Here is a 12469-nt window from a genome sequence, read left to right on the forward strand (position 1 = left end):
GCTCGTTTTGCACAGAGTGCGCCCGAACCTGGTCTTCTGGGGTCCCTCGGCAGCGCTCCCGGCTCCTCCCCACATCAGATAACCCCCTAGGAGAAGTGCTCTTCTGGGGGGTTACCTTGCGGGCACGCTCCAGAGTCCAGCATTTGCGTTCATAGACATGAATGCAGGACTCGCCCCCGCCCCCTGGCACTCGCGTCATTGAAATTGATTGACAGCAGTGGGAGCCAATGGCTGCACCGCTATTAATCTATCCAATCAAGAGCCAAGACCCAGTGGAGAGAGGGAGAGTGCGTCTCCGACAGAAATACGGGACTCAGGTAAATAAAACAGGGGGGCTGGGGCGCCGGTCACTGCCAGGTGTTTTTTTACCTTAATGCATAGGATGCATTACAACCCCTTTGAAGTTTTGGTAAGCTGTGATATATTAAATTTGAGTTTAGATAAGCTTTAACAATATAATAATGTGATAGGATTTTTGTTTTACCCATAACATAAATGCTACAGTTTGGCAACACGTGTAATTTCTGTTATTTCTAATTTTGGCAGTTAGAATTGTGCAATTAAAATGGTTAAGGCCCCTTTCACACTTGTGCGACTTATCCTGCGACTTGGGACTGCAAAGTCGCATGGCAAGTCGTACCCCATGATTCCAATGAGTACCGTTCATATCTGTGTGACTTCAAGTTGCAGCGGGACCCAGAAACTAGTGGAGATCACTGAAATAGCGGTGTCTACTACTTTGATTTCCAGCTTTTAGAGGGATCCAACAAGTATGGTATATCCATAGTTATATATGGTATATCCATAGTTGTATAATGTAACTATGTAAAAAATGTCATAGCTAGAATTCTTCAATATAGTAAGTATCTATACATGTATACCATGTGTCATTATATACTACCCTTATAGATGTGAACAATAACAAACAGATATCTAATGATTTCATACAAATAATATGAAGTGTTTATATTTCTTAGAGTCTTAGGATTTCCAATATACTCTTCTTAAATATATTGCTCAACCAAATCTGAAAAAAATTCTTACAACCATTTACAGCACCAAATGATATTAATTAGAAAAATAAAAACTGTTTACCTAAAATTAAGCCCACCATTGTACTTAAATATCCAGTTCCACTTCCAAGGTTTAGAAAAGATAATCCCGGTTGAAGCTTTAATGCCTCCATGACTTCTGAATAGATACAAGGTGCAGATAGGTGTATGTTCCCATGCTTCCATGCCAAGTCTTTATATGCATTGTCCCTGTAACCTTCCAAGTAATATTCTCCTCGGTCAATTGCTCTGAAGGCTTGTTCTACTTTTTCAGTACGTATATACTGTGCCTCTTTCAGATTGTCAATTAAATCATCATTATCTTCCCCAGCGCTCACTGCTCCTCCCATGATAGGTCAATAGTTTAAAATGAATTTGTTACATTCGACAAAGGAAGAGTAAAGTATTAATGAGATCACCAATTTGACCTCTAGCAGGTTATCGCTACAACTTCAGTGTGTGCATCCTGTGGAAATAAAAAAAAAAAAAAAAGATGCAATGGATTTGAGTTTCTCATAAACAAACAGAACAAAAGCAAACATTAACAGGGTAGGTGGTAGAAGGTATTTCAAGAGAACAATTTGTGTTTTCTTGACCCTTCCTTTTAGTAACACAGCAGGATCTCCCACTGAAGCAGCCACAATTTCATATATCGTGTGTACCATCATGGTATGATAAAATAGAATGACTCACAAAAAGAATCCTTTTATTCAGTGGTCATATTAAGGGTTTCCTGCTGTTTAGAATAGAGCTGTGAGAGATGAAGATGTGTTACTGTATAGATAGTATTTCCATTTATGTAAATCCTCAATTTTTACAAATGTTGTACAACATTGTTTTTTTTTCACACATACATTACATACTGCGCATTTAATTCTTTCACTGTAGGTGGTAACTTAAACATTTGAGAACACAATGAACAGTTTTGGATTTTGGTGATTTAGGCTGCATTCACACCTGAGTGTTTTCAGCTCATAAAACGCCCAACAAGCAAAATCCCATTCATTTCAATGGCATCTGTTCACATCTGAGCGTTTTGTCACCTGTAGCAAAACGCCTGAAAAACAACCTAAGCTTAAAAAAAAGAACATGAGCTTCTTTGGGGCAGATGAAAGGCATTTTTCTGCCTTTTACATTGGTGACCTGAACAAAATTGCAGCAAAATCACGGGAAAAACGTTGTAACTACTCACAACTTCGAAACGCTCAGATGTGAATGCAGCCTTAAATAGAGAAATGTTTTAAGACTCGGACATACCACAGACTGGATTCAAATGTTTTTTTACAATTTAAAAAAAATAAAAATAAAAATACTTCCACCTCTTTCAGAGATGGGTGAAATGTTGAAAAACAAGAAAAAAGGAAAAAAAAAGACTTTGCTAGGTTGCAATTACTGTATTTTTAAAAATTTGACTTGCATTACAAATGTATGAAAAAGGAGAAACTGAGATATCACATTGGCATAAGTATTACCCTTTGCAAGAACAGCTCAGGTGCCTCCCATTCCTCTTGATGTTTGCTGTGATGTTTATACACCTTGATTAGAGGCCACCTGTGGTAAACTACAGTATCTCACAAAAGTGAGTACACACTTCACATTTTCGTGAATATTTTATTATATCTTTTCATGTGACAACACTGAAGAAATGACACTTTGCTACAATGTAGAGTAGTGAATGTACAGCTTGTATAACAGTTTAAATTTGCTGTTCCCTCAAAATACCCCAACACGCAGCCATTAATGTCTAAACCGCTGGCAACAAAAGTGAGTACACTCCTAAGTGAAAATGTCCAAATTGGGCCCAATTAGCCATTTTCCCTCCCCAGTAAATATCTTAGGAAAAAGGGGAATTGGCGCTGTTCTACTGAATATGCATAGAATGTAATTCATAAAAAACATATATACAACATAAGTATGACACAATTGTATGTGAGTATATCCAATGTGCTCATAGATAGCCGTGGTATAGTGCAAAAAGGGCTCGTCCACCCAGTGCTATCCAATGAAAGTGCAATGTGCTAAAAGTGATATAAATATGAGTATGAATATGCGTACAGCAAATACGTAAACAATCCAACACTAAACAATGGTGATCTACTAATTAGACCAATATTGTGAAGTCCCCAGCATAAGAAAAAAAAAAAAAAAAATTAAAAAAGTAAAAAATCAACTCCAGTGATGGGTAAAAAATGCTACGTGAAAACAATAGTCCAAACCCAAAAAATTAGTTTTTGTTAAAAAAAAATTTTTTATATCCCAGAAAAAAACTTTATTCTATATGAAAAAAGGCTTCTAAAAAGTGTCCCTTGTATAGGAATTGATGTTGCAGGTGTCCCCCGTCTTCCACCGCACCCCCACTCGTGCTCTCACCAGACAGCCCAACCCCTGCAGGGGTAAAAGGCAAGTAGGTAGACTCCAGCGATGTTGAATCCAGGAGAGAAGTCCTCAGCCCACTGTGATGTATCTTTCAATGGTGTCAAAGGTGTCACGATATCCCCAGTATTAAATATCCATGCACATCAAGAAGAAAAAAGATATGTCTCATAGCGTGAGTCCGTAAAAATAAGTTTATTGTCCAAGAGATAGTTCAACATAAACACCAAAGCTAGCAAAGCTGTACAGGCCGGTTCCGAGCCTGGAGGGCAGCGTGGTGAAGCGTGCGTTCCACCGCCCGCCTATCTGAAACCGGAACTGCTCGTAAAACACAAACGAAAGGTTGACATATGCGTACCACGAAGCCACGCCTTAAGCGTTTCGTCATCAAGACGTCATCTGAGCCGCCTCAGATGACGTCTTGATGACGAAACGCGTAAGGCGTGGCTTCGTGGTACGCATACGTCAACCTTTCGTTTTTGTTTTACGAGCAGTTCCGGTTTCAGATAGGCGGGCGGTGGAACGCATGCTTCACCACGCTGCCCTCCAGGCTCGGAACCGGCCTGTACAGCTTTGCTAGCTTTGGTGTTTATGTTGAACTATCTCTTGGACAATAAACTTATTTTTACGGACTCACGCTATGAGACATATCTTTTTTCTTCTTGATGTGCATGGATATTTAATACTGGGGATATCGTGACACCTTTGACACCATTGAAAGATACATCACAGTGGGCTGAGGACTTCTCTCCTGGATTCAACATCGCTGGAGTCTACCTACTTGCCTTTTACCCCTGCAGGGGTTGGGCTGTCTGGTGAGAGCACGAGTGGGGGTGCGGTGGAAGACGGGGGACACCTGCAACATCAATTCCTATACAAGGGACACTTTTTAGAAGCCTTTTTTCATATAGAATAAAGTTTTTTTCTGGGATATAAAAAATTTTTTTTTAACAAAAACTAATTTTTTGGGTTTGGACTATTGTTTTCACGTAGCATTTTTTACCCATCACTGGAGTTGATTTTTTACTTTTTTAATTTTTTTTTTTTTTTTTCTTATGCTGGGGACTTCACAATATTGGTGTAATTAGTAGATCACCATTGTTTAGTGTTGGATTGTTTACGTATTTGCTGTACGCATATTCATACTCATATTTATATCACTTTTAGCACATTGCACTTTCATTGGATAGCACTGGGTGGACGAGCCCTTTTTGCACTATACCACGGCTATCTATGAGCACATTGGATATACTCACATACAATTGTGTCATACTTATGTTGTATATATGTTTTTTATGAATTACATTCTATGCATATTCAGTAGAACAGCGCCAATTCCCCTTTTTCCTAAGATATTTGCTGATCTGTATTTCACTTGGTGGAATTACCATATAGGGGGGCTGCAGTTCTCTCCTTTTTTTTCCTTTTAGTCCTAAGCGCGGAACTATTATTTATTCATTCCCTCCCCAGTGTCATGTTACTTGTTAGTGTTACAAGGTCTCAGGTGTGAATGGGGAGCAAGTGTGTAAAATTTGGTGTTTTCACTCTCACTCTCTCATACTGGTTCCTGGAAGTTCAACATGGCACCTCATGGCAAAGAACTCTTGGAGGATCTAAAAAAAAGAATTGTTGCTCTACATAAAGATGGCCTAGGCTATAAGAAGATTGCCAAGGCCCTGAAACTGAGCTGCAGAACTGTGGCCAAGACCATACAGCGGTTTAACAGGACAGGTTCCACTCAGAACAGGCCTCGCAATGGTCGAAAAAAGAAGTTGAGTGCGCGTATTCAGCGTCCTATCCAGATCTTGTCTTTGGGAAATATGAGTGCTGCCAGCATTGCTGCAGAGGTTGAAGGGGTGGGGGGTCAGCCTGTCAGTGCTCAGACCATACGCCGCACACTGCATCAAATTGGTCTGTATGGCTGTCATCCCAGAAGGAAGCCTCTTCTAAAGATGATGCACAAGAAAGCCTGCAGTTTGCTGAAGACAAGCAGACTATGGACATAGATTACTGGAACCATGTTGTGTGGTCTGATGAGACCAAGGTAAACTTATTCGGTTCAGATGGTGTCAAGCGTGTGTGGCGGCAACCAGGTGAGGAGTACAAATACAAGTGTGTCTTGCCTACAGTCAAGCATGGTGGTGGGAGTGTCATGGTCTGGCGCTGCATGAGTGCTGCCGGCACTGGGGAGCTACAGTTCATTGAGGGAACCATGAATGCCAACGTGTACTGTGAAATACTGAAACAGAGCATTATCCCCTCCCTTTGGAGACTAGGCCGCAGAGCAGTATTCCAACATGATATTGACCCCAAACACACCTCCAAGACGACCACTGCCTTGCTAAAGAAGCTGAGGGTAAAGGTGGTGGACTGGCCAAGCATGTCTCCAGACCTAAACCCTATTGAACATCTGTGGAGCATCTTCAAACGGAAGGTGAAGGAGCTCAAGGTCTCCAACATCCACCAGCTCCGTGATGTTGTCATGGAGGAGTGGAAGAGGACTCCAGTGGCAACCTGTGAATCTCTGGTGAACTCCATGCTCAAGAGTGTTAAGGCAGTGCTGGAAAATAATGGTGACCACACAAAATATTGACACTTTGGAGCCCAATTTGGACATTTTCACTTAGGGTGTATTCACTTTTGTTGCCAGCGGTTTAGACATTAATGGCTGTGTGTTGAGTTATTTTGAGGGGACAGCAAATTTACACTGTTATACAAGCTGTACACTCACTACTTTACATTGTAGCAAAGTGTCATTTCGTCAGTGATGTCACATGAAAAGATATAATAAAATATTTACAAAAATGTGAGGGGTATACTCACTTTTGTGAGATACTGTAAATTGATTGGGCAGGATTTGGAAAGGCACACACCTTTCTATAAAAGGCCTCACAGCTAGCAATGCATACTGCATCAGAGCAAAAACCATGAGGTCAAAGGAACTGCCTGCTTAGTGGACTCCATAATTCTCATATGGAAGAAGATTGGCACAACCAGGACTCTTCCAAGAGCTCAATCTTTGCCCAAGAGCTGGTCACCTGACCCAACTGAGCAATCGAGGGAGAAGGGCCTTCATAAGAGTGGTGACCAAGAACCCGATGGTCACTCTGACTGAGCTCCAAAGATCCTGTTTGGAGATTGGATAAAGTTCCAGAAGGACAACCATCATTGCAGCCCTACACCGATCTGGGCTGTATGGCTAGACGGAAGTCTCTCCTCAGTGCTATAAACATGAAAGCCCACTTGGATTTTGTAAAAAAGCACCTGAAGGACTCTCAGACTGTGAGGAAGAAGATTTTTTGGTCTAAAAATCTTGGTTTGAAAACAAAGTTGAACTGTTTAGCCTCAATTCTAAAAGTTATGTCTCGAGGAAACCAGGTACTGCTCATCACCTGACCAATACCATCCCAACAGTGAAGCATGGTGTGGCAGCATCATGCCGTGGGGTAATTTTAAGCAGCAGGGACTGGAAAACTGGTCAGGGTTGAGAGAAAGCTGAATGGAGCAAAGTACAGAGATATCCTCAATGAAAACCTGTTCCACAGCTCTCAGGACCTCAGACTGGGCCGAAGGTTCACCTTTCAACATGACAACGATCCTAAGCACACAACTCTGAATGTCCTAGAGTGGCCCAACCAGAGCACTGTCTTAAACCCTAATGAACATCTCTGGAAAGACCTAAAAATGGCTTTCCACCGACGGGCCCTATTGAACCTGACAGTCTGAGAGGATTGGCAAAGAAGAATGACAGAAAATCCCCAAATGCAGATGTGCAAAACTTGTTGTCATACCCACAAAGATCCAATGCTGTAATTGCTGCCAAGTACTTCAACAAAGTGTTGAGTGAAGAAAGTGGAAGTCTATGCTAAAACTAAAATCCCTGCATCTATAGACACCCGTGATCTAACACTACCCCCATCTAGAGCCCTGTAAAGAAAAAATGAGCAGACATACCTTTTCTGAAGCCTATCCGACCCAATCTCCAGCGGCGGAAGCTCTGCAGAGGACACCATAAAAAGACACACAATAAATATCCATAGGTGAAAATCTTGAATTAAATGAAAATATATGTGCCGAACAACACGACAACTTAGAATCAGAATAAACGAGCATCTGGCAAACATTAAAAAAGGATTCCCAAACCATAGTGTGTCTAGACATTTTAAACAATTTCATGACAGTGACCCCACGCTCTGTACCTTTTATGGAAGTGATAAGATTTCTAAACATTGGAGGGGAACACATATGAAGACAGCAATCTCACAAAATGAGACTAAATGGTTGTATAAATTACGCACTATCCAGCCATATGCTATGAACATTGAGCTGGATTTGAATTGTTTTTTATCCAATGATTAAACCAGCGGTGTTGCCTTCTAGGGTTTTTTTTTAGATAACTAGTCATTTTTAAATTAGGGCATCTTATTTGTATGTATATTTATAAATTATATATCCATCTATATTTTTTATGTAATTTTGTAAATTATCTATTGATATCTATTGATACTTTGCACGGAGCATGGGCGAGTTTACATTATGCCAAAACCTAGCTTTTTAAACCAATCTTTTTTAGTCACCCAATAAGATTGGACACCTATATAGTAGGAAGGGTGTGTTTTGTTTTTGTTTTTGAGTTCAACATTGTGAATGTGTTATTTATCTAACTACCACTCTAAATTCTAATGTGCTTCGCCAAGTGTGCCGTATATATTCATCTGCATGGTTCGCAGATGGGTGCATATGTAAACCAGCACTGCGGCTGCGCACGCATACATTTTTTTAACAATTAGATTGAACACTATAAATAACAACGTGACCTTCAGTGACCGGGTACGCCTCCTGAAGACGTAATCACAAAAACGTCGAGGCAGTACCTGGTCACGCTGTTCTACGCCATATCCGGTCCTCTGGTTGTCTCCTGTGGTCGGTGGAAAGCACGCCATCCATGGAGGTGGATGTAGTACAGATCCAGCCATACCTATTTGTGACAAGCCAGCAGCCCCAGTGCCGGGTAGGCACTTTTTGACGTAAGGAGACAATTGACTACTCTTTTTTTATTACCTTTTTAGTAAACAGTATCACGCTATGGATGTTTTCAATTGTTTTACATATCCTGCCTTATACTGTGAGGAAGAGGGTTCCTTGTACAAATCCAAGTCATACATATATGCGAGCAGGCATAAACCTGCCAAAGCGATATTTGACTTTCTTTTTAAGTAAAGAAGTCAAATACATCTGGTAAGCAGCCTTTTTATCTGCTCATGTTGGGTGTTGATATTTGTTTGGTGAAGGATTGCTCACTATCAAGTGTAGAAAATAAAATCACCTTGCAACAAATTTCTTGGAATTGGAAAATCACGTTTTTTCGTTCTTTGGGACTGTTTTTTAGCACTCATATATTTTCATTTAATTCAAGATTTTCACCTATGGATATTCATTGTGTGTCTTTTTATGGTTTAGTTATGCACATTAATTCATGATTATATGTGGTATGCAGTTGTGTATTATGTAATTAGCGCCCCCCTATCTCACTTTATTTGAACCTAGAAGTGTCTATACCTTTTTCAGGGGAGCAGCATATCTGAAATTGTATTTTTAGGTTGGCGCGGAGTTCATTTTCACATCTGCAGAGGACACGGCTGACTACGGCTGTGAAATGAATGGGAAGTGACATCACCCATAGAGTTACTATGGGCCTTCCATTGTCAGACCTATCCTCTGCACCTGCTTACACAGCGAAGCCACGGCTGACAGCTCAGCATAGGATCTGGTTGGATCAGCTTCAGAAAAGGTTTGTATACTATTTTTTTCTTTACGGAGCTAGATAGGTTAGTGTTAGATCGCGGGTGTCTATAGATGCAGAGAGTTTTAGCATGGACTTCCACTTTAAGCACATGTGATATTTTAGTGTTTTCTTTTTAATAAATCCACAGACATTCCTAAAACTGTGGTTTTCACTTCATCATTATGGGATACTAAGTGCAGATTAATGAGAAAAAAAAATGAAGTTAAAACTGTAGTATCACGCTTCAACATGATAAAATTGAAAAAAAGTGAAGGGGGTCTGAATACTTTATGAATGTATTGTATATATAGATAATAGGGGAGAAACCAAGGGCACCAACATCCCCCAAAAATGCCAGAACAAAAAAAGGATTAATCAAAATCGAGACATTTAAAAGGGTACCAGATACGACATACATGATATAAAATGAATACATTTTTAATGATATACAAGTTTCTCGGAAAAAACCCAAACAAGTTTCAAAGGATAATAACATGTAAAATACAAGACCTGTGAGTTACACCATATACATAAATTGATGAAGGTTTTAATGCATATCCACTGGTGACCAGGAGTAGTTATCTTAACATGTTTTGCTTTCAATTTGGCTTCATCAGGAGACTTTCTACAAAATTGCATAAACGCTAACAATTGAATTCAATATAAACAACGATTGGATATAACCCCTAGAGAAGAGTTCCACACAAATTGTTCCTCTTCAGAGCCCAGGGTGGCATATGGTAAGCCACAGGAGGAGGAGTGCCAAGGATGATTTCACAAATATATTTCTCACAAAGAATGTGGATAAATATAACCACACTAGGGTGATATCACGGAACCTGCTAGTCCCAATATAAGGGCATATGAATTGTATCCCTGCAGCATGAAGGTCCATAAGTCCATATGCCAATTAAACAGATGCTTAACGCAGAAGGTTCACCCTGGCACTTGGATCCATTTTACAACCATCATCCCCATGAGAACAGACACAAGGTTTACCAAAATGTTGGTGTGGGGAGTTTTATGTGCCACTTGCCTGTACCTAATGGACCGCTAATTGTCCCCTGTCCAGTAAGCCAGTAAAAAGATTCATTGCCAAACACTGGGCTAGGTTACTGCCATTATAGTCTACTTAGCAAAGTTTGGCCCTGGAGGAATTGCGAAGTGCCTGCAGTGTAGACTGTTGCTGGGTACACTGCAAAAAGTCATGGCAAAAAGAGTATTGGCTCTGCTGCACCACATATTGCAATACTCTGGAGCAGTGGTGAGCAAATCGATTAGGCAAGCTGATATCTGCACTAAAAAAATCTGGGGGATCTGGGTGTTGCCTAGGATTGCTGATTCCCTCTGCTGGGCAAACCAATCACTAATGCCGCGTACACACGGTCGGACTTTACGGCAGACTTTGCCCGGCGGATGGGATTTCAGCGGACAATTTGATCGTGTGTGGGCTCCAGCGGACTTTGTTTGCTCAAAAGTTAGACGGACTTAGATTTGAAACATGTTTTAAATCTATCCGTCGAACTCGAGTCCGGTCAAAAAGTCCGCTCGTCTGTATGCTAGTTTGACGGACAAAAAGCCACGCTAGGGCAGCTATTGGCTACTGGCTATGAACTTCCTTGTTTTAGTCCGGTCGTACGTCATCACGTACGAATTCGACGGACTTTGGTGGATTGTGTGTAGGCAAGTCCGTTCATTCAGAAAGTCCGTCGTAAAGTCCGTCGAAAAGTCCGCCGGGCAAAGTCTGCTGTAAAGTCCGACCGTGTGTACGCGGCATTATAGTAAAAGTTTCTTACTTGTTCATGTCCTGTGAATAGGATCAGAGGAATGTGCCAACAAGCAAATGCCTATGATGGAACACCCCTTTTACTACTTAAGTTCTAGCTGTTGGGCCACAGTGAATATTGAAACCAGAGCAAAGGTTCAGATTTTTAGGATCACCGCCTGAGCACATTTTAGAGGCTGCCATTTCTGATCTTAATTCTCTTTTTTTAAAGCTATTCAGGACAACTGAAAAAAATCATTGATGAGCTACAAATGCTGTCCAGCAAACATTGTAGCTGTGGTTAGTCGGATGTCTCCCTCAATTTACCTTATAGCGGTATTAAAACCAAAACCAAAAATGTAATATATTGCAGGTTCCCAATCATTAGATGTGGTGGCTGCATTCGTTTTCTTTATTAGGCTTTTTTCCCCTATCCTCACCTGGTAATCTGGCCAGTAATACACATTCTATATTATAGTGCTCCCTCTCTGGATAAAGGAGGCAACCTTGGGCAGCAGCATTGTTACATAGTCAGGTTGAACAAAAAGACACAAGTCCATCAAGTGCAATCAATAAAAGAGAAAAATGAAATAAAAAACCCCAGCAAAGCATGATCCAATTTGCTACAGCAGGGGGAAAAAATTCCTTCCTGATCCCCCAAGAGGCAATCCTATATTCCCTGGATCAACTTTACCTATAAATGTTAGTACTTAGTTATATTACACAATTAGGAGTTATTATTGTACAATTAGGAAAGAATCCAGTCCTTTTTTAAAGCAATCTACTGAGCTGGCCAGAACCAGCTCTTGAGGGAGTCTATTCCACATTTTCGCAGATTTTACTGTGAAGAAACCTTTCTGTATTTTGAGATTAAATCTCTTTTACTCCAGAGGTAAAGAGTGCCCCCTTGTCCTCTGTGATAACAGTAAAATGAATAACTCAACACCAAGTTCACTATATTGGACCCCTTATGTATTTGTACATGTGGATCATATCCCCCGTAATCTCCTCTTCTCAAGAGAGAATAAATTCAGTTCCTCTAATCTTTCCTCGTAGTTGAGCTCCTCCATGTCTCTTATCAGTTTTGTTGTTCTTCTCTGCGCTTTCTGCAGTTCCCAATATCTTTTTTGTGAATTGATGCCCTAAACGGAACTCCATATTCCAGATGGGGTCTTACTAATGATTTGTACAGGGGCAAAATTATATCTCTCTCTCTCTCTGCACCCCATACCTCTTAATACAAGAAAGGAGTTTTTAGTGATATTAAACCATAACGAATTATTTAAACAATTGGACACAACTAGATGCTACATACATGAATGTACACAATAACAGCCCATTTACAACAGCAGTTACATTGAAACACAGTCCCCAGTGTGTTATGCCAATGAGCTACAAAACAGCGCAGGAGAGAATAAATTCAGTTCCTCTAATCTTTCCTCATAGCTGATCTCCTCCATGCCTCTTATCAGTTTGGTTGCCCATCTCTGTACT

The 12469-nt window shown here is 40.5% G+C and overlaps 1 protein-coding gene across 5 annotated transcripts in view; it reads right to left on the bottom strand.

Annotated features, from left to right (window-relative positions):
- Positions 1 to 12469, bottom strand: part of PCMTD1 (protein-L-isoaspartate (D-aspartate) O-methyltransferase domain containing 1) — a 128145-nt gene that overhangs the window by 51868 nt on the left and 63808 nt on the right. For 3 of the 5 annotated variants that reach the window (XM_073631578.1, XM_073631581.1, XM_073631579.1), the window contains one exon: positions 1096 to 1518. In XM_073631578.1, coding sequence (XP_073487679.1) covers positions 1096 to 1402 — 307 coding nt within the window. In that variant the 5' untranslated portion in view covers positions 1403 to 1518. Of the gene's footprint in view, positions 1 to 1095; positions 1519 to 7379; positions 7423 to 12469 lie in introns of all 5 variants that reach the window. The other 2 variants (XM_073631582.1, XM_073631580.1) reach the window with 1 other exon arrangement.

This window comes from Aquarana catesbeiana, linkage group LG05 (assembly GCF_042186555.1).
Source record: "Aquarana catesbeiana isolate 2022-GZ linkage group LG05, ASM4218655v1, whole genome shotgun sequence".
NCBI lineage: Eukaryota > Metazoa > Chordata > Amphibia > Anura > Ranidae > Aquarana > Aquarana catesbeiana.